General features: G+C 35.1%; 1 protein-coding gene across 1 annotated transcript; it reads right to left on the reverse strand.

The window, feature by feature from the left end:
- Positions 1 to 1,046: 1,046 nt before the first annotated feature.
- On the reverse strand, positions 1,047 to 21,755 carry LOC110442347 (uncharacterized protein CXorf65 homolog). Its single transcript, XM_021485905.1, has 5 exons — positions 21,254 to 21,755; positions 11,085 to 11,171; positions 8,272 to 8,388; positions 4,787 to 4,858; positions 1,047 to 1,610 (listed from the first exon to the last, which is right to left on the reverse strand). The coding sequence occupies exons 1-5, from the start codon at positions 21,300 to 21,302 to the stop codon at positions 1,459 to 1,461; spliced, it is 477 nt and encodes a 158-aa protein (XP_021341580.1). The 5' UTR covers positions 21,303 to 21,755; the 3' UTR covers positions 1,047 to 1,458.
- Between the last annotated feature and the right edge of the window lie 1,183 nt (positions 21,756 to 22,938).

The following is a 22,938-nucleotide window of genomic DNA, read 5'->3' on the forward strand; positions in this document are numbered from 1 at the left end:
TCTTACATATGTCACTTTTTAAAGGAACACAATTTACGTTAATCTTTTTATGCTGTCAAATATAGATACATGGCCACATATTTGATTGTGCAATATCTTTACATGTTGTATCACCAACTTCTGAAATAGACAAACCTTGCGTCTAGACGTTGCCATGGCAGATCCAAGTCAAATGAGATAACATTGACACGCAACGTTTTATTGAAAGTACAGCCAATGTCCAAAGACACTGCTGAGTTAAGTTGAACTATTTCCAAGCAGACTTTACGCATTCCTATGGAATCAAGCTGTGCGTGCCCCCTCTTCTGACCTATTTGGCATGCTTTCAAATCGGGCTAAATGTGTTGAAGAGTTTAAAATCAATGACACGTCTACTTGGGCGCTTACTTTGATCTACACTAACAGCAGAAACGGCTAACTATTATACTACTAAGCTCTACGATAAGCAGGATTATTTATATTTCCCATCGTGAACTTCCCTTTCTTGATAGGAACATCCTGGCTTATCCTGCCCACGGTGGATTCAGTAGCTTTCTCCGAATTTCTCCCTTGATTTCCACGATAAAGAGATATCGTGAAGCTTTTTGTTTTGTTTTCAAACTCATTTATACAGAGTTTGCCTCGCAGAAAAATGATCATCATGTATTCCATGTTTAATTTAAATGTTGAAAATGAATAAACAACATTATAATTCTGTAACATACATTTTCATATTGAATTTTGTATAAAATGTTAAACACTATACAGCGCTAAATTGCGAAAATATCATTGCCCGCCATCAAGGCTGGATATGTTCCTGTCGTTGAATCTCTCCGTTGTTTTCTCATAATACTCTAGGTACCAATATATGCCTCTTCATCACACACGGTGTACTTAACAAAACCGGGTTCGCATTTTCCTTTGACACTTGGTGATCTATTTTGTAATTATATCTTGTTTAGAGCATCTGCACGGTCCCTTTGCTAACGTATGAAGTAGGAGGTATGTAAAAAAGAGGAACGAATTGCTAAAGGAAATAAAAAAGGAAAACAGTATGTTTTCTGTCCTTAAAAATTGCAAAACATTTCAGCAGAAATATTTTTATTATGATTTAAACAATGCAATACAAGATATGACTTGATATGTATATACAGTAATAACCCCCTATATGTATAGAATAATTTTATGAAGGACGGATCAGAGAACACATACATATATCTTCTTGTTATTTTATGTTGGCGAATACAAACATTTACTGAATATATATGTATTTACATACAAAATAAGGCATATATGTCATGGTACGCATGGTTAGAAATTCTAATGACTACTGTGTTTTCAAACACTTCGACAGTCATTGTTCAGAAATAGGTTTTGAAAGTGCGATCTATGATTTATATTAACAAAATATCTATGGCGCCCTCGATCCAACTAAATTCTATTGTGTAACCGCCGTGCAGAGTCGTGGAAGCGGCACTTTTATTTGGCTGATTTTTTCGGTTTCTCGCTGCTCCCCGGCCTCTTTCCCTGTGAGGACTCTTGCCGCGCTGTCTTTATCTGCTTAACTTGAGGTTTCTGTTTCTTATTTTTACTCGTTCTCGTCGTGGGTCTGGACATACTTGACAGCTTAACTGAAACAAAAACGTTATCTACAATGACGTTTTAGTGTGACATGCATTTGATTTACAAGATTTACTACATTTACGTAATTGTAATGTGAACTTCACTAATGACATGCTTGAACGGCACCTTTACCTGTTGATACAGATTGTGTTGATTGGTAAGCTGCTTGAGAATTGTCGGACAACGTTACGAAGGAAACAAATCGCGAGAGCGACCATTCTAAGTGCCTATTCGTGTTTGTTAAGTAAGTGCCTATTCGTGTTTGTTAAGAAATTTATCTTATTGGTCTTATAGATTACGTTAGCAGTATATCAATACTTCATTTCATTATACAGTTAATGTGCATGGTCTAACAAGTTCCTAGTAGCAATCAGCACACAACTCTTTGAATTATATGTACCATATTTTTGTAACGCGTTAGTTTACTAGTAGTGGTTTGTTTACCGAATAAAGATTGGAACTAGTTTATTGTTATGTCAAACAAAGGGATATGTGTCGCCTCAGCAATCATTCCTATATATTGTGTAAGTGTTGTGCGCATGCTCTAGATTGTGACGCCTAACTTTATACTGTAGTATCATGTGAAAACGTGGAAGTAAACAATATCGTAGTATCACGTGACAGTGAACTATACCGTAGTAGCATGTGCAAACGTGGAAGTAAACTATACCGTAGCATCATGTGCAAACGTGATAGTAAAATATACCGTGGTATCATGTGCAAACGTGGCAGTAAACTATACCGTAGCATCATGTGACAGTGAACTATACCGTAGTATCATGTGAAAACGTGACAGTAAACTATACCGTAGTATCACGTGACAGTAAACTATACCGTAGTAACATGTGCAAACGTGGAAGTAAACTATACCGTAGCATCATGTGCAAACGTGATAGTAAAATAAACCGTGGTATCATGTGCAAACTTGGCAGTAAACTATACCGTAGCATCATGTGGCAGTAAACTATACCGTAGTATTATGTGAAAACGTGATAGTAAAATATACCGTGGGATCATGTGCAAACGTGGCAGTAAACTATACCGTAGCATCATGTGACAGTGAACTATACCGTACTATCATGTGAAAACGTGACAGTAAACTATATCGTAGTATCACGTGACAGTGACTTATACCGTAGTATCATGTGCAAACGTGATAGTAAAATATACCGTGGTACCATGTGCAAACTTGGCAGTAAACTATACCGTAGCATCATGTGGCAGTAAACTATACCGTAGTATTATGTGAAAACGTGATAGTAAAATATACCGTGGGATCATGTGCAAACGTGGCAGTAAACTATACCGTAGCATCATGTGGCAGTAAACTATACCGTAGTATTATGTGAAAACGTGATAGTAAAATATACCGGGGTATCATGTGCAAACGTGGCAGTAAACTAGACCGTAGCATCATGTGCAAAAGTGGCAGTAAAATATACCGTGGTAGCATGGGCAAACGTGGAAGTAACCTATACCGTAGCATCATGTGCAAACGTTGCAGTAAACTATACCGCAGCATCATGTGCAAACGTGATAGTATAATATACCGGGGTATCATGTGCAAACGTGGCTGTAAACTATACTGTAGCATCACGTGCAAACGTGATAGTAAAATATACCGTGGTACCATGTGCAAACTTGGCAGTAAACTATACCGTAGCATCATGTGCAAAAGTGGCAGTAAAATATACCGTGGTAGCATGTGCAAACGTGGAAGTAACCTATACCGTAGCATCATGTGCAAACGTTGCAGTAAACTATACCGCAGCATCATGTGCAAACGTGATAGTATAATATACCGGGGTATCATGTGCAAACGTGGCTGTAAACTATACTGTAGCATCACGTGCAAACGTGATAGTAAAATATACCGTGGTATCATGTGCAAAAGTGGCAGTAAAATATACCGTGGTAGCATGTGCAAACGTGATAGTAAAATATACCGTGGTACCATGTGCAAACTTGGCAGTAAACTATACCGTAGCATCATGTGCAAACGTGATAGTATAATATACCGTGGTATCATGTGCAAACGTGGGAGTAAACTATACCGTAGCATCATGTGACAGTAAACTAAACCGTAGTATTACGTGACAGTTAACCATTGCAAACGTGCTAGTAAAATATACCGTGGTATCATGTGCAAACTTGGCAGTAAACTATATCGTAGTATCACGTGACAGAGAACTATACCGTAGTATCATGTGCAAACGTGGAAGTAATCTATACCGTGGTATCATGTGAAAACGTGACAGTAAACTATATCGTAGTATCACGTGACAGTGACTTATACCGTAGTATCATGTGCAAACGTGATAGTAAAATATACCGTGGTACCATGTGCAAACTTGGCAGTAAACTATACCGTAGCATCATGTGGCAGTAAACTATACCGTAGTATTATGTGAAAACGTGATAGTAAAATATACCGTGGTATCATGTGCAAAAGTGGCAGTAAAATATACCGTGGTAGCATGGGCAAACGTGGAAGTAACCTATACCGTAGCATCATGTGCAAACGTTGCAGTAAACTATACCGTAGCATCATTTGCAAACGTGATAGTATAATATACCGTGGTATCATGTGCAAACGTGGCTGTAAACTATACTGTAGCATCACGTGCAAACGTGATAGTAAAATATACCGTGGTACCATGTGCAAACTTGGCAGTAAACTATACCGTAGCATCATGTGGCAGTAAACTATACCGTAGTATTATGTGAAAACGTGATAGTAAAATATACCGGTGCAAACGTGGCAGTAAACTATACCGTAGCATCATGTGCAAAAGTGGCAGTAAAATATACCGTGGTAGCATGTGCAAACGTGGAAGTAACCTATACCGTAGCATCATGTGCAAACGTTGCAGTAAACTATACCGTAGCATCATGTGCAAACGTGATAGTATAATATACCGTGGTATCATGTGCAAACGTGGCAGTAAACTATACCGTAGCATCATGTGACAGTAAACTAAACCGTAGTATTACGTGACAGTTAACCATACAGTGGTATCACGTGACAGAAAACCATACCATTGTATCACCTGACAGTTAACCATACTGTACGTAGTATCACGTGCCAGTAAACCACACCGTAGTATCATGTGACAGTTAACCATACCGTTGTGTCACGTGACAGTAAACCATATACTGTAGTATCATGTGACAGTCCACTTACCATTCAGTTCTGGATTTACTTCTGCAAGGTTATTGAGTAGTGATGTGTAGTTAAATTTCCCGTCATTACAACCTGAAACAGAATTGTGAACTATTTATTTTCTCTGGTAAGTTTGCCTACATTCAACTTTAATTAAAATATCAGCTATATTAAGTCGCCCTGTCACACATTTTATTAAAAACAGTCCAGGGAAGACCGTAATATTTAACTTGACAACTCTTTCAATGTTCACACATAATATCTGTCCCTGTTGATGACGGTTCTTTCTTGGACAGTTGTGCACTTGCATGTTATAAAATCATTTCACTGCCTATGTCTGACACATACATGTAAGTGTCGCCTTTCGTCTAAATCAACATTGGGAAGACGGACGCCGTATAACCACACAATCTACTACCTATAAGATATGTTATTGACATATAAGTTTACATTTCACTTCATTCAGCTGGAGTCCGTCAAGTTTATGACCTGAACAAATAATGTATGCTACTTGAATGGGGTGTGTGAGATACGTTAACATTACCGAAGTGGCTTGTGGAATGATAATCTAAAAACGATAACGCACATATCATACAGACCGATAATTGTTATCCGGGTTGTAAGATAAAGATTTGATAGTGGTCCATATTGGTATTATTTATACCACTGGTACTACATCCGTTGTAAGATGTAGACTCGATAGTGGTCTATTTTGGAATTATTTATACCACTGCTACTACATTAGTTGTAAGATATAGACTTGATAGTGGTCTGTATTGGGATTATTTATACCACTGGTACTACATTAGTTGTAAGATGTAGACTAGATAGTGGTCTATTTTGGATTATTTATACCACTGGTACTACATTAGTTGTAACATATAGACTTGATAGTGGTCTGTATTGGGATTATTTATACCACTGGTACTACATTAGTTGTAAGATGTAGACTTGATAGTGGTCTGTATGGGATTATTTATACCACTGGTACTACATTAGTTTTAAGATGTAGACTTGATAGTGGTCTGTATTGGGATTATTTATACCACTGGTACTTCATTAGTTGTAAGTTGTAGACTTGATAGTGGTCTGTATTGGGATTGTCTATACCACTGGCACTACATTAGTTGTAAGATATAGATTTGATAGTGGTCTATATTGGGATTATTTATACCACTGGTACTTCATTAGTTGTAAGATGTAGACTTGATAGTGGTCTGTATTGGGATTGTCTATACCACTGGCACTACATTAGTTGTAAGATATAGATTTGATAGTGGTCTATATTGGGATTATTTATACCACTGGTACTTTATTAGTTGTAAGATGTAGACTTGATAGTGGTCTGTATTGGGATTGTCTATACCACTGGCACTACATTAGTTGTAAGATATAGATTTGATAGTGGTCTATATTGGGATTATTTATCCCACTGGTACTTTATTAGTTGTAAGATGCAGACTTGATAGTGGTCCATATTGGGATTATTTATACCACTGGTACTTTATTAGTTGTAAGATGCAGACTTGATAGTGGTCCATATTGGGATAATTTATACCACTGGTACTACATTAGTTGTAAGATATAGACTTGATAGTGGTCTGTATTGGGATTATTTATACCACTGATACTACATTAGTTGTAAGATATAGACTTGATAGTGGTCTGTTTTGGGATTATTTATACCACTGGTACTACATTAATTGTAAGATATAGACTTGATAGTGGTCTGTATTGGGATTATTTATACCACTAGTACTACATTAATTGTAAGATATAGACTTGATAGTGGTCTGTATTGGGATTATTTATACCACTAGTACTACATTAATTGTAAGATATAGACTTGATAGTGGTCTATATTGGGATTATTTATACCACTGGTACTACATTAGTTCCAACCACACTATAAGTAGCTTAAACACCAGGCTTCGATTAATTGTCACATTTTGCAGACCAAAACAGAGAATATGAATATGTAACAGTATTTTAAACAATATTCAGACGTATTGTATTATATTGATTGAAGGAAAATACCTACAAATGGCCCTTTAATTGGAAATGTTTCATCTGCACACATCTCTTTAGTGATGGGACTAATGTACGCTTTTTATCTAGAACAATCGGTAAGACATTGCCCCATTTGCTCAATGGTAGAATTATAAATAGCAACATAGACCTAGGAACCTCGGAACTCATTAGAGGTAATCCTTTACTTGACCGTTGCTTAAACGTTGATGGAAATATGAAAAGAAATGAAGAATCGTAACAATGTTTCGGACTTGGGTGACAATATATGAAAATAAAATTCATAATAATTGTTACGTCAGCATTTTTGCCATTGCATTCGTAGTTGCGTGTGATCTTTATTCAGTAAAGTTAAATGGTGACAATGTTATAGTGTGTTAATCTGTTACCCCAGGGACACTCAATATTATTACATGTATGCAAATATTGATTCAATACATATCTATTTACAAAGGACTGACATGGAAAACGACGTGTGTGTGCTTTCTATAACGGCATTGTCAAAGATATTAGTTTGATTGATTATTTGTAAATGTCCATAATATCTAAGGGAAAATCAATTTGTCCATGACGTTGCAAATGTCAATGGAAATAATTAAGAAGTCGGAAGCTATAACTATAAGTTAATGAACATGATAATAAAGGCCTGGCTTGATAGTCAATATTGGTCTAGCCGTGTGGTAATAAAAACCGATATTGATTTAACACTAGGTTCAAGAGAGTTGTTATGCATGCATTATTGTATGTGTCCGCAATTATTAGCATATGCGATACCGATCGACTGCTATTAAATGGCTGGTATGATTGTTTGAATAGCAATCGAATAAACAATAAAATTGGCTCTTTTCAATTACACAATTATAATCATCCGAGGCTGTACATTAACGAAATCCTCAATTTTAGAGCGGGAATCTAGCCATTAGTGTAAGCTGTGCTGGGTTTATCTAGCCGTTGTTATCACAGTGAATACAGTTAGATTATAATTATGGGAGGTGATGATGCAGTGTATATTTGACCGTGTATCATTGATGCAGTGACTACTGGTCAGCGGTATAGTGCATTCCTGTATTTACTACGTATGTTGGGAACTGATAATTACAATAAAGTTGATACAAATAATAAAAGTTTACTGGATATTTTTATAGTTATATCATCCCGGGACATTCATTAGTAGTTGATTAATTGTTGTGTACATTTGTGTACAAACAAAGGTATTTTATACTGCAGGGTTTATGTTCTCATATTACATCGATGAACGTACAGCTAATTATATTTGCTTAAACTTGTCCAATGTAATCATCTCCAATTTGGGAGTATATTAGGTTTATTTAATAATAGTGTGACTGTTGTTATGAGAAGTATTTCAACTTCCAAAAAACAAAAACATTTTTTTTTTTTTTGTGAAAAGCAAGGCCAGGAAGATTATAGACGAATTTCAGTAGACTAAGGTAACAGATGTTATCCACGTGTATACGTACGTTCGACCCGTATTAGCACGTAGGTTTCCCGCCCTGTGACCATCTCGCTGGCGTAGTCTTTTGGTCTGGTCGGGAGATTCTTGACCTGACCCTCCAGGTCGACCAGGTCTATTATAACTGTGAATATAAATATGTATGCATGGTTTCATATCGATAGTCATTAATAAAGTCATATAATTAGCAATAATTATTACATTCTGTATAAAATACATTGCATCTATTAAAACTTATTTTTCGATTATCTTTTTCCAGATCAAGCGACAATAAAGTTGTTATTAAAACAGTAAGGAGAATATGTTGACCTGAAAACATTTCATTTTGTCGTGTATGCTTAGCCTCCCTGATATTGAAATATATAATTGTCTGGGTTTTGTTAAAGGATTTGTCCTTACAACGGTTTGAAACGGTCCACTTGTTTGTACCATACTGGAATTTCATTAACTTGACACGATAGCATGGGGCCCAATCAGTTCATACTAGTGTGACTACGGTCCTATGATATATCTCTTGGAGACATCAACAAAAGTAAGAAAAGTTTAAAGAAAAGAAACTAAGGAATTCAATGAGATGCAGTTGAGGCAGATAACTTTCGGCTGATTTGAGTCCATAAAAGAGGGCACGGAGGGAAACACCAGATTATACAGAGGGTCCCTTATCAGTCGTTTCATACGATATTACATAGGAATACAGCAGATAAAATATGTGAAGGTCCTTAGCTGCATAAGGCTGGTAACGAGGTAAAAAAAAAAAGAAATGGGAATATCTGAAAGTTTGCGTTACCTTGTCAAATATTCCGGTTAATGTTTTATGAGTAGTTTTAATTGTTTCGATACATTGATACATTGTAATATATGATATTCATTTACTTGTTGGAATGTAATAAAGAAATAGCAATGAGGCTACTTTGCTCGGGTCAATACCAAACATCAAATGGCATTGTCTATCTATGACGCCTCAGATACGTAACTAAAGCGACAAAGATAAGTTTTCAAAGCTATAATCAGTGTAACCAAAGCTAACACAACGAAATAATATATGATGTCGGAACCTCGTATGATACTGGAAAGCCGACTCGTTTTATCCTTTCATGTCCGATTATTTTGATAAATGTAAATAAGACATAATTTGAAGTAGACTGCGTATCAATTTGCCTATAAGAGCACTGCGTCTGTGTGAATATTCAATTGCCAATTATAAGAGAACATATGGGGTCATTTAAAAATCACAGACGGGGTTTATCTGAATTAAGAATGCCTAGTTCACTAATTTACGACGTAGTGAATTAGTTATCAACGGTGCTAAATAACCACCATGTCGATTAGGAACTGTATATCTATCCTAATCGTCTTCACATGGGGGAAATATTCACTGCTTTGTATTCATATTTTATGCAAGTGTTCGGTTATCAGTCTTGAATAAGATATTTTCTGTACAAATCTAGCTACTGTCTTCAATACCGGTGTAGGATTTAAAACCACGAATGTTCTGTATTAAATTTATCTAGCGTCGAGTCAGCAGATAAATTGTACCATTATTACTATTTCAAAATGGAAAAACTATACATCTGTTTGTTAACAGTTGACTTTCGTAATATTAAATAAATACTTATTATTAAGTATCAATACTTATTCTTAAGTATCAATACTTCATTAATTGGATCAAATATCCCAGTAGTGTTTTTTACAAATATGCAAATATACTGTTGAGTGAAAGCAAAATATTGTTTTTACAAATTAAGATTTATAAACATAAAAAAAACTATATTGTGCTAACATGCAGATAATATGGTTTAACTATCCCGCTTGAATATTGTGACCCAAATTTTCAACCACTGACAAGTCATATTCAATGACCCTAATTAAACATCAGAATTAAGATACGCTATTTTGACAAAATGAACCTGAACATTAGTAATTCAAATGGTTCACAGCGTCGTTAACTTAGTCTGTATTATGGCCGAAGTTTTGTTTAATATAGTTTTCCGTCATTATTGCATTTCATTCTCTTGCGACCGATTAAATGCTACGAAATGACATAGTAAGTTCTTCTTTATACCTAGGTCATACAGAAATAATGTTTCTCTTTTACATAGATGTTGGTAATTGTCGTAAAAAGCGCCGGTAATATATTTCACCGTTATATAAATGTAAAATCAAAGGACATGTGGCTGTGATTAATAACGTAACTTTATGTAAATTGCTCTTTCGTAACATTTCGTTTTGTTATAAGAAGGCACGAAATGTTATATACATTATAACACATTTCATTGGCAATGTTTATAACATGTCTCTCACTGAACACCATTATATGTTATGAAATGTTACATCTTCTAAATTCCATTGACCACTCTAGGTTTCTAAGCATTTGTTTTCTTATTTACAATATGCTAAAATGTATTGCCTGAAACTTTTTACCATGATTCATGTGGAGAGGCATACGGACCACAACCATCTTGGTTTAAGGATGGCATGGATCTCCACAGCTAGTAAAGGAAAAAGTAAGCTCCACCTGAGCTTGGTGTATACATTCACTTTAGATGATATGATAATTAGTAGCATGTGGTTGAGTCGCAAAAGACATGTTGTATATTACCGATGATAAATAAAATACCAGTTCAATATATTAATATTACATACAATGTTTCTGCATTCCGATTGTTTAAATCGGATCTTTATATATGACTTATCAGCGGGTTGATATTTAGGGTGACTGTACCGTATTTTAGGGAGTTTGTTTAACCTTAAATAGTATTTTTGTAGGATGTTTTATTTGGTTTACATTTAAATCACACTGTTAAATTAAGTTATACTCACTGTCATTTTCACACTTGCACTTTTTCCTGATCCATTCCGTCAATGTATGACTTGCACAATTCGGGTTGAACAGTGCTGACTCGTCATCTGATGACATAAAATAAAATAAAATTATCATTTGCCATTAATTTTAAATCAAGCCTCGGTGATATCATAGTAAAATGATGACACAAAACTCAATATGCGTCACAACCAACGATTTTAAAGATACGTGATTTCGGACATACACTATATATTGGTTAAATCTACTGTATATGTCTGGCATAAACGGTGAATGGTCCTTAAAGCATTGTATTTGTATGTTATTTTTCAGCATGAGCCAGAATAATGCAACGAACCCAATGTAAATTTGCCTTCTATATATAACCATGTCCATAAGATATTGTACGTTAATGTTGGGTTTATAAAGCTATGCATACTTCATGTTAATTGATTTCGTTGTTTATATGAAATGTGAATTTGTATTGTTTGATATTAGTTTTGAGACTTTTATATACTACATTCGTTGATTTATAGAGAATAAGTAGAGTGAATATGATTATATGGAAAGAGATAACTGTATTTGCCACGTAAGGTATTATATTTCACTGGTACATGTAAAACAGGTACGCATAACTATGTTTATTTAGGCTGAATATACATAATGCTGCTTGATTTGTTATATATACACGGTATATGGAATTGACTTGATTATCAGAATACTATACCTTCATAATATCACAGAATCATCTTTTATTCACACCTGCTTTGAGATATATTATGTACAGGTATGTTGCCTTTGGTTGAATATATTCTTAAACTTTGTTATTGTGCCAATGTGACGAGTTTGATGGAATCACTCTGAACTGATAATTTGAAGAATTCATGATCACATAACGGATGGTTGCATGCTGCTTTATACCAATACTGTACACAATACGTGTCTTTTAAACCATAAATAGAATACTGTATTTGAATCTGTTAACATTTAATCTCACTTGACGATCTGTTCGGTTCAACAGGCCTTGATACGCTACCGGTATCAGTTTTCAGTTTTCAGTTATGTTACAGATTAAGAGGTTACAATGTGTTTTAGTTGCTAAATTATTTGAACGGTCTTTATCACCATATAACACTTCTCCTTACTTTTTACAGATTAATTTAATCATATCAATACTAATGTAGCTATGGTATTAGTTCCTGTGCATACAGTGAGCTTCGTCATTTGCTTAATTCCAATTAAACAGTATAAGCCTTAAGAAAACGTCATACATCTACATTGAATAGGTGCGTGGGTTTTATCAGGGCTGTTCCTGCGATTATAGGATAAAATCAAACTTATGAGTCGTAAAATATGCTTAAATACTGTTCCTTTGTGATACTTGAAACGTCTAGGGCTCAAGTATATCGCTTAAGTGTCGACGTTTAATTCATCTGCACTGATTGCCGTCACTCGGACCACGGACTATCTGACCACACGTGTATTCTACATAGTGAGCACCAAAATGTGTCAGTATATACAAGATTGGCGTAGATTAAATTGAACACACACAACATACTTGATTAATATTCAAATGTACCATAATACCTTTTAAATAACAAATTTACATGTCCAGTTGTTCGAATATACAATAATATGTAAAGAAATGATCAAGATCCGGTTATAAAGTGCCATTTAGGTTGACTGATTGAAGACATATTCTGTTCTGTTTATGTTCATTTGACTGCTTGCACTACTGCAAGCGTGACGCTTAATAATTAAAATGTATTTTTAGAATAAAATATCAAAAGTACATTAAATACAAAAGTAGGTACATGTACAAGTACAAGGTTTGCTACCCGGTACATAATGTAACGATTTGAGAGTACTAACGGTAATGAATACATTAAAACCGTGGTTATTGAAGAACGATAACTAACTCGGTATTATGGATGGTTTAAATGAATGAACACGAGGATTGCCAATCAATACAGGATAAACGATTATTTTCTAAAGCACACATTTTAATTAAATCACCTTTATAGTTCGTCCAGTGTAATTATGGCTGTATGGCTGTATGGTGAAATCCGCCGTGGCTGAAGGTTGTGCTCCCTTTTGAAACTTTTATAATCGATACTTTTACAGCAGAATACGCCTGACCCTGACTCAAAAATGAAAGAGGACATATGCCTTTTGTTGTTTTGTGTACGCGTTGCTTTTATAATGTTTTGCACTGGTTTTACGAGGTGAGGAGTGAAGACCCGTGATAGACGTTAGAATACATTGGATACCTGTACTAACCTTGCTATTATAGACCAAAATGATAGTTAATAGAATGTGTATAACATAGGGGTTGAACGACACGACGGTTTTAGGTAATATGGGCTCAATATCCATGGTACATAAACATTATCATAATTCTTTAACAAGTTACATGCCACGACAGTTAACACCGTTTGCGAGGTAACCTAAACATAGACATATTTGATAAGAGTAGGTAACCCATATTGATATAATACTTAATGACTGGTCCATGTAAAAGAATATTTTAATTAATAACGTCACCGCAAAATGGACAAAATCGGAATTTGAAGTAGATGCATGTATAAAAGACAACACAGAGGTCACGGAGACACTAACAAAACCATACAAACACCCGACATATTTGCTGGTGTTATTACACAATACACCTTTATAAATGCAGTCCTTATATCCTATCTACCAGGTAATTACTTTTTTCCGCTGGTTATTTAATAATTTACATTTTTTCACGTGCATAAACAACATTGTTAGTTTATTGCTATTTGTGATATTCTGATGTTTTGTTGTATATAACATGCACGTACACTACTTTATATATATATTTATGTACAATGTAGAGTGACCACTTTGCCCCTTTGCTGAAGTGTGCCACTTTTCGAGAGATCCCACCTCACTTAAGCCATGTTCTCGTCCATTACTAATGCGTCTGGGTTCGACGGATCAGTCTTTGTTTGAGTGTTAACGTTACTTAGTTTTATCAGGACGTGACCCAGATCATCTAATTCCAATGTCCTGACCAGACGTGTATTGATATCGCAGAGGCACTAGCATATATATTTAAATGTATATACGATTTCATTTGGGACAATTAGCACCATTATTCATCAATTATAGCGTAGTGTATACGTATACCTTATTACGGTAAAAGTATATAATAACTTATGACAATAGACATTTGTAGCTCGTACTTAAAATACCTGATCTTTTTATTGTATCCAAAATGAAAATTGATCAATTAGATATATTTAAATATATGACCAATCTATGTCACTCTGGATGGTGATTAGGATCAATTAAAGCTATTACTATAGTCTCTAGCAGCTCTTTATCACTATATAGACGTAAACATGTATCGGATAACAAACCTCAACAGTCAAACACACTAAAAAACAAATTACCCCCAGATGTGAAAGTTAGTAAATACACATTTATATTGGTTTCCGTCTATATACCGTCTGAAAATGTTCAAATTACAAGAGAATCATTTTAAACAATGTTAATGTAACAGGTCTAGAAAATGTTATATTAAATCAGAGGCCAATCATATATTGCCGAAAAATAACATCTAAACACAACTTTGATATAACAAATACAGCAAAATAAATAGAAAAAAATCAAAACGAAATAAAGGACATCGTAAATCTTAAAATATATAATCATATGTGCTCCATAGCTTTAGCGTTTCTGCACCGCTTGAGGCAATCATCATGATCTCCCCTGCCAGATGTAGGAAAGAGCAAGTCCGTATTTATTTCAACAATTTTTAAAAGGTCTTTAATATAATGGCGAACATTCGAAACAATGGAAAGCAAGTTATGATCACCATTAGAGTAGATAAGAGTTTCTCCGGTAGAAAACCTTTGATACATAGTTCAATGCTTCGCTACCACCAGGAACCAGTACACTGTCGTAGTGATTAACGATAACAATAAACTTATGTTCTCTTATGTATGTTTAAGAGAAAAAACATGTTGACGTCCTCTTTATCAAGTTCTCATTTGCCAGTTTTGACCTATATAGATTCATTGTATTACGAAACGACTATATCAATAATATTGTATTCATAGGAAATAAAGAAGAAATACATTTCACTATAACGACGCAAGGTGTGTGCAATTAAGTTTTAGAATTCATTTTTACTTTGCATTGAAGTATTGAAACACGAGAAACAATAACAACCATACAATGTTATGTTCACAGTTCAGTAATCGTTTTTAATAAAAATGACGTGTTAGGCCCATTGTCTCTGACATGTGCCATTATTTTACCCTCCGGATTTTGAACAGCTGTTATAAGCAATTTACCTACGCTTGTTAAAGTCAAATTGGAATAAACAGGCGGGTTATTCAATGTTGTTGGGACATTAGGTATATACTTTCGGTGTCAACAATGATTATTGAACAATCGCATGGGAAGTTTCCATTTTCAGACCACGTATAATATACTTAAAATTTGGCACCACATAACAATTAAAGACAGAAAGCTTTAAGCTATTGAAAAGATTTCTGTTTTTCAATAGGGTGACTGCGAACTGGACCAACAAATCAAACATTTCATTATTTGTCGATGTTTTTGTGAAAAACACAATCGGCTGCCAAATCCGTTCAATGAATGTCAAAATTGTAATCCAAGATACTGACCAATATTTTTACTTTCATACAATTTTTCTATTTATGTGTGACAGAGTACGTATATGGTTTCATACTAAAACCTGTATTGAATACCCACACAGATTTTCGATTGAACATACAATGTTTTATTCAGACCACCAGGCGTAGGTCGACCGTCCATTGGATAAGGGTAAATACTAAGTGTACTTACTGGTGTATATTGTAGAACACACACATCCTTAAGACGTGACCAAATCAAAGAAGCCGTTCTCTTTCAATTTGTTATATACACATTAACCACCCTTGAGTGTGTTTTATCGAAACATCCAAAATAGTGTTATATATTTAAGGGCCATAGCAATATTGGTATCGAGTGTGGTTTGTAAATATAGATATTTCTACGGCTTCATTATTGACAACTCACATTTTGTTTTGTTAGGAACAAAATGCAAATAAATTGTACAGCAATTAGCAAACACCGCTTAGGCTGTAAAACAGTTAAGGATAAGCAAATATGAACTTCAAATTAAAATTAATTAACAACATTACGTACGTAAATGTGAGGATCTATTGGTTGACAAAAGTGTGGAGCAATAGATACATGTAAGATTCCGCCGATACTTAAATATATATATTTTCCAACAAAATGGTCGATTTTTGATTTTGATATTTTTTTCCACAATTTTATTTTCAAAATAAAAGGGTTTCCCTATTATTTACAAACACTACGTAATCAGTTCCGAAAACAACAGAGGCACACTCGTCCTACACAAACATATACATATAGCATGAACTTTATTGTTCTACACAAAACGAAGACATTACCAGCCTAAATAATCATATACATACAGTTGATGATGTGTATTACTATAAACGGAGACATAAATCGGCCAACATAAACATATACATGTAGTCCTGAGTATATCACATCACATATATGTTTGGGGGAAAAGCACTGCGTTTTTTATTTCTCAATATTTGTGTCAATCCAAACAACAAATCATAAAGACCGGGGCACATTGTCCACATAAACAGTGTAACCAGCTGATCATATAGACCGAGACACGTAATCCACCGACATAAACTCATATACAGTGTAACCAATAGATCATATAGACCGAGACACGTAATCCACCGACATAAACTCATATACAGTGTAACCAGCTGATCATATAGACCGAGAGACATACTCCACCGACATAAACTCATATACAGTGTAACCAGCTGATCATATAGACCGAGAGACATAATCCACTGCATATAGACCGAGACACGTAATCCACCTACATAAACTCATATACAGTGTAACCAATAGATCATATAGACCGAGAGACGTAATCCACCGACATAAACTCATATACAGAGTAACCAGCAGATCATATAGACCGAGACACGTAGTCCACCGACATAAACTCATATACCGTGTAACCAATAGATCATATAGACCGAGAGACGTAATCCACCGACATAAACTCATATACCGTGTAACCAGCTGATCATATAGACCGACACACGTAGTCCACCGACATAAACTCATATACCGTGTAACCAGCTGATCATATAGACCGAGACAAGTAATCCACCGACATAAACTCATATACATTGTAACCAGCAGATCATATAGACCGAGACACATAATCCACCGACATAAACTCATATACCGTGTAACCAGCTGATCATATAGACCGAGCCAAGTAATCCACCGACATAAACTCATATACAGTGTAACTAACATATCATATAGACCGAGAGATAAAACCCACCGACATAAACACATATACAGTGTAACTAACATATCATATAGACCGAGAGATATAATCTACCGACATAAACACATATAGAGTGTAACCAACAGATCAAATAGACCGAGAGATATACTCCACTGACATAAACACATATACAGTGTAACTAACAGATCATATAGACCTAGAGACATACTCCACCGACATAAACACATATACAGTGTAACTAACATATCATATAGACCGAGAAACCTATTCCACCGACATAAACACATATAAAGTGTAACTAACAGATCAAATAGACCGAGAGATATAATCCACTGACATAAACACATATAAAGTGTAACTAAAAGATCAAATAGACCGAGAGATATAATCCACTGACATAAACACATATATAGTGTAACTAACAGATCATATAGACCGAGAGACAGATCCACCGACATAAACACATATACAGTGTAACCAACAGATCAAATAGACCGAGAGATATAATCCACTGACATAAACACATATACAGTGTAACTAACAGATCAAATAGACTAAGAGATATAATCTACCGACATAAACACATATACGGTGTAACCAACTGATCATATAGACCGAGACAAGTAATCCACCGACATAAACTCATATACAGTGTAACTAACAAATCAAATAGACCGAGAGATATAATCCACCGACATAAACACATATACAATGTAACTAACAGATCATATAGACCGAGATATAATCTACCGACATAAACACATATACGGTGTAACCAACAGATCATATAGACCGAGAGACAGATCCACCGACATAAACACATATATATAGTGTAACCAACAGATCATATAGACCGAGAGATATCATCCACTGACATAAACACATATACAGTGTAACTAACGGATCATATAGACTGAGAGACAGATCCACCGACATAAACACATATACAGTGCAACCAACATTTCATATCGACCGAGAGATATCATCCACCGACATAAATACATATACAGTGTAACCAACATATCATATAGACCTAGAGACATACTCCACCGACGTAAACACATATAAAGTGTAACTAACAGATCATATAGACCTAGAGATATCATCCACCGACATAAATACATATACAGTGTAACCAACAGATCATGTAGACCTAGAGACATACTCCACCGACGTAAACACATATAAAGTGTAACCAACATATCATATATACCGGGAGATATCATCCACTGAAAAAAATACATATACAGTGTAACCAAAAGATCATATCGACCGAGAGATAAAACCCACTGACATAAACACATATACAGTGTAACTAACAGATCATATAGACCGAGAGACATAATCCTCTGACATAAACACATATATAGTGTAACCAACAGATCATATAGACCTAGAGACATACTCCACCGACGTAAACACATATAAAGTGTAACCAACATATCATATATACCGGGAGATATCATCCACTGAAATAAATACATATACAGTGTAACCAACAGATCATATAGACCGAGAGATATAATCCGTTGACATAAACACATATATAGTGTAACCAATATATTATATAGATGGAGAGATATCATCCACCGGCATGAACACCTATACAGTGTAACTAACAGATCAAATAGACCGAGAGATATAATGCACTGACATAAACACATATACAGTGTAACCAACAGATCAAATAGACCGAGAGATATAATGCACTGACATAAACACATATACAGTGTAACTAATCCACTGACATAAACACATATACAGTGTAACCAACAGATCATATAGACCGAGAGATATAATCCACTGACATAACACATATACAGTGTAACTAACAGATCATACAGACCGAGAGACATAATCCACTGACATAAAAACATATATAGTGTAACCAACAGATCATATAGACCTAGAGACATGCTCCACCGACGTAAACACATATAAAGTGTAACCAACATATCATATATACCGGGAGATATCATCCACTGAAAAAAATACATATACAGTGTAACCAAAAGATCATATCGACCGAGAGATAAAACCCACTGACATAAACACATATACAGTGTAATTAACAGATCATATAGACCGAGAGACATAATCCACTGACATAAAAACATATATAGTGTAACCAACAGATCATATAGACCTAGAGACATACTCCACCGACGTAAACACATATAAAGTGTAACCAAAATATCATATATACCGGGAGATATCATCCACTGAAAAAAATACATATACAGTGTAACCAAAAGATCATATCGACCGAGAGATAAAACCCACTGACATAAACACATATACAGTGTAACTAACAGATAATATAGACCGAGAGACATAATCCACTGACATAAACACATATACAGTGTAACCAACATATCATATAGACCGAGAGATAAAACCCACCGACATAAACACATACATGTATATAACATACATTGTACAATCGACCAGATTCAAACTTATCATATCATCTAGACCAGGAGATTTACATTGCCGACATAAGTATGTAATGACACAGCTCAATAGATTATAGACGACTGTGAAGGACACAATGCGGTGTTACATCTGTATAAAGTCATGTGTTTACAAGATCAGAATCATCGGTATGATCAAAGAATGAATAAAACATTCAGTAGAACTGTTTTCATATTCATGAAGCTCCCTTGTTGTAATGTTGTTCGATTTTCCGTCTGGGGATAAGTCGCCATTCCGGGGTTATATTGATCCCTACACCAAGTCAACAAGTCATTGTCGGAGGGATTCTACTTTTAGTGTACTGATCTTTGTCGATCAATATAAAGATATCGAATGAGTAGCGTACAAATACCTTCAGCGTTGAGGTGTCAGAAATGTTGGCACCTATACTACATGTAAAGTTAAATATATTGTTTGGTCATTGTCTGGCGAAAGCTGTCATATACGTCGCCTTCACATCGTTTACTCTAACAATTACTTTCTCTCTTCATTATTTTCCATTCTTTTGTGACATGGTATATTTTTAGAAAACGTAACGTTATCAAAATAATTAATAGGAAATGTACACATAATACCAAACACATGTTTTACCATTTGTTCGATTATAAATTTATCAATATACATGTAATCAATTAAATAAGCGTCGTTACTTAGAAAAGCTATCTTTTTCTCTGTGTTACATAGGTATATCATTTGGCCATTGGCTGATGACCTACAAATGGTGGGGATAAGTCTAGACTCATTCCGTCTTAGTACTACCATCTCCTGAAGTAAGTAATTACTGTGAATACATTATACAATTTACCTCTCTGCTATATATATTAATCACATCCGGTAAACATCTTACATTCAATTATCGTTACCACGTGTTTATATTCCTTATTTTACAAAAAAAACATTGGCTCTTGCTATGTGAAAATACAACAATACTAATTATCGCTTTATAAAGTACAGTGATGAGATACTTTCAGAAAGAGACTCAATACAGAAAGTATACCTGTACGATGACTATTACCTATCTATTTTCTTACATCTCGTATGTTCTGTACCTCGCCATCCCCATAACGGGAGAGTATAAGTTTATCAAGTCATCTTAAGATAGTGTAACTGTTACACGTGGAATACTTGTTACAAGGGGTATTAACCTGTCAATTACGTCACGGTTTGATTTTGATACTAAATAATCATAATTTAAAGATTGAATTTGAGTGTAACTATGTTTCGTTCTCTTAAAATAAGCTTAAATACCATCTCATAGGGTTAACGAGACATTTAAAACACACAAATATGACTTAACAAGGTATTATTTATAAAAAAAACAACAATATCAAATTAATGAACAAATATACCTACCACCGTAGCGCACAACAATGAAAGTTTGGTCGTCCGGCATATTTGACATACTCAGTCTTACATCTGACACCTGTCAGCACAGGAGAGTTTGAGAAACCAAACAGGTAGACAGTTCTAAGCCACTGCTGATTAAATGATGTTACGTAAAATCACACACTTTTACATATCGGGCTTCACATTGTCATGTCTGCCTCGTAAGGTCCGGCGCAAAGTCTGACACAAAATGAAACTGTAAATGAGTTCCAAATTTTCTTCTCGCCTAGCGCCGTCTGTGCGGATTGAGAATCACATCCTTTATTGCATATACACGGCGAATACACCGTTGAGATATTAGTAACCTAATACACAGGTATGATGGCCACAGGTAAAATATTCACAGGTGAGGAGCTGTACAAATCAATCCTCCCTTATACCCAGACTCGTCCAGTTCTGTAGGCGAAACAATCACATGTGTTGTTCATGCACGGGACAGAGAAATGATTAATCGGGTATATATGTTTACTACATAATTTGTCGCTGTTTTTTATTGACTGTGTGTAACGAGACTTGTACTCGCTATTACAAGTGAAGGACGGGTGTTAAAGGTGTCGGGTCGGGACATGTTTTGTTATATTCACATGATTTAATCGCGCCCGTCAACGATCGGTAATGGGGACAGATATAAGCAGGGATTTACAAGTCACGGCTACCGAGTATTAACTGGTAATAACAAACAATATCAGACCTACGGGGGTTCACGTAGCTCGGCTTAACATTACGTACTCCTTAAACAAACCTCTCGTCTTTAAAATCCGACGATAGATATACAGATTTCTTTTCAGTAAGGAAGTCAACGAATTTCCTATCAAAAGAAGCACATACGAGTACAATATACATAAAACCTATTCACAGTTACAGTGTAAGATGTTAGTTTTCATACACTGATGTAAAAGTGCGCTATAAAGGTACGTTAGTAGTGAGAAAATACCGTTAAATTTCCTACCTTACATCTTGTAATACTAGTAACTAAGAGGACATGGCTTTATCCACCAGTGTCTAGTGCAGTTTGTATAATACCAAGTTACCTTACATTTACTCCTTATCACATCGATTGATTGATTGATTGATTTGGGATTTACCTCTTCCCGACCGTAAAAGTCTCATTACGTTGGTACCCACAGATATTGAGACATCGAATTTGTGATGCACAAGCAGGTCACATTGTTCTGAAACAGACATTTACCTGACATTTGAATTACGCTTTCTCTTGTGAACAAGCGATTCAATGTAATATCTTGACGTGTACTTCGTTTCAATTCAAACTTTTGTTTATTAGTTACATTGTGCATCATTTTAGTTGAATTACTTGAAAGCAAATATTGGTTAGGTTAACATTTCATTCAGGTATACAAACAAGGAAGTCAATGCAGGCTGAATTGCTTATGTGCAAATATTGATTGCAGTGAGTGAAGTCTTTGATATTGAGAGAGAAAGCCATATATCATTTGAATAACGGTAGCGTGGACTGTGAGTAACAGACAGAAGTACAAGTATTGTATAGTGTTTGCTTTACCTGTTATTTACTTTCACCGTACCCTTCATTGACTCCTTTGAATATATCGTTAATGTTTTAATAGATCAATATATCATTCTGTCAACGCAATCTATCAATAGTAAGTGCATGAAGAATATACAGTAAAATAGTG

This window comes from Mizuhopecten yessoensis, unplaced genomic scaffold (assembly GCF_002113885.1).
Source record: "Mizuhopecten yessoensis strain PY_sf001 unplaced genomic scaffold, ASM211388v2 scaffold716251, whole genome shotgun sequence".
Taxonomy (NCBI): domain Eukaryota; kingdom Metazoa; phylum Mollusca; class Bivalvia; order Pectinida; family Pectinidae; genus Mizuhopecten; species Mizuhopecten yessoensis.

Excerpts from the sequence above, each read along its gene's own strand:
- LOC110442347 (XM_021485905.1), bottom strand. The coding sequence starts at position 21,302 with ATGTCAAATATGCCGGACGACCAAACTTTCATTGTTGTGCGCTACGGT. Across the intron at positions 4,859-8,271 it reads CGTGCTAATACGGGTCGAAC|GTTGTAATGACGGGAAATTT; the intron begins GTACGTATACAC and ends ATTCTGTTTCAG. Across the intron at positions 1,611-4,786 it reads AGTAAATCCAGAACTGAATG|TTAAGCTGTCAAGTATGTCC; the intron begins GTAAGTGGACTG and ends TTTTTGTTTCAG.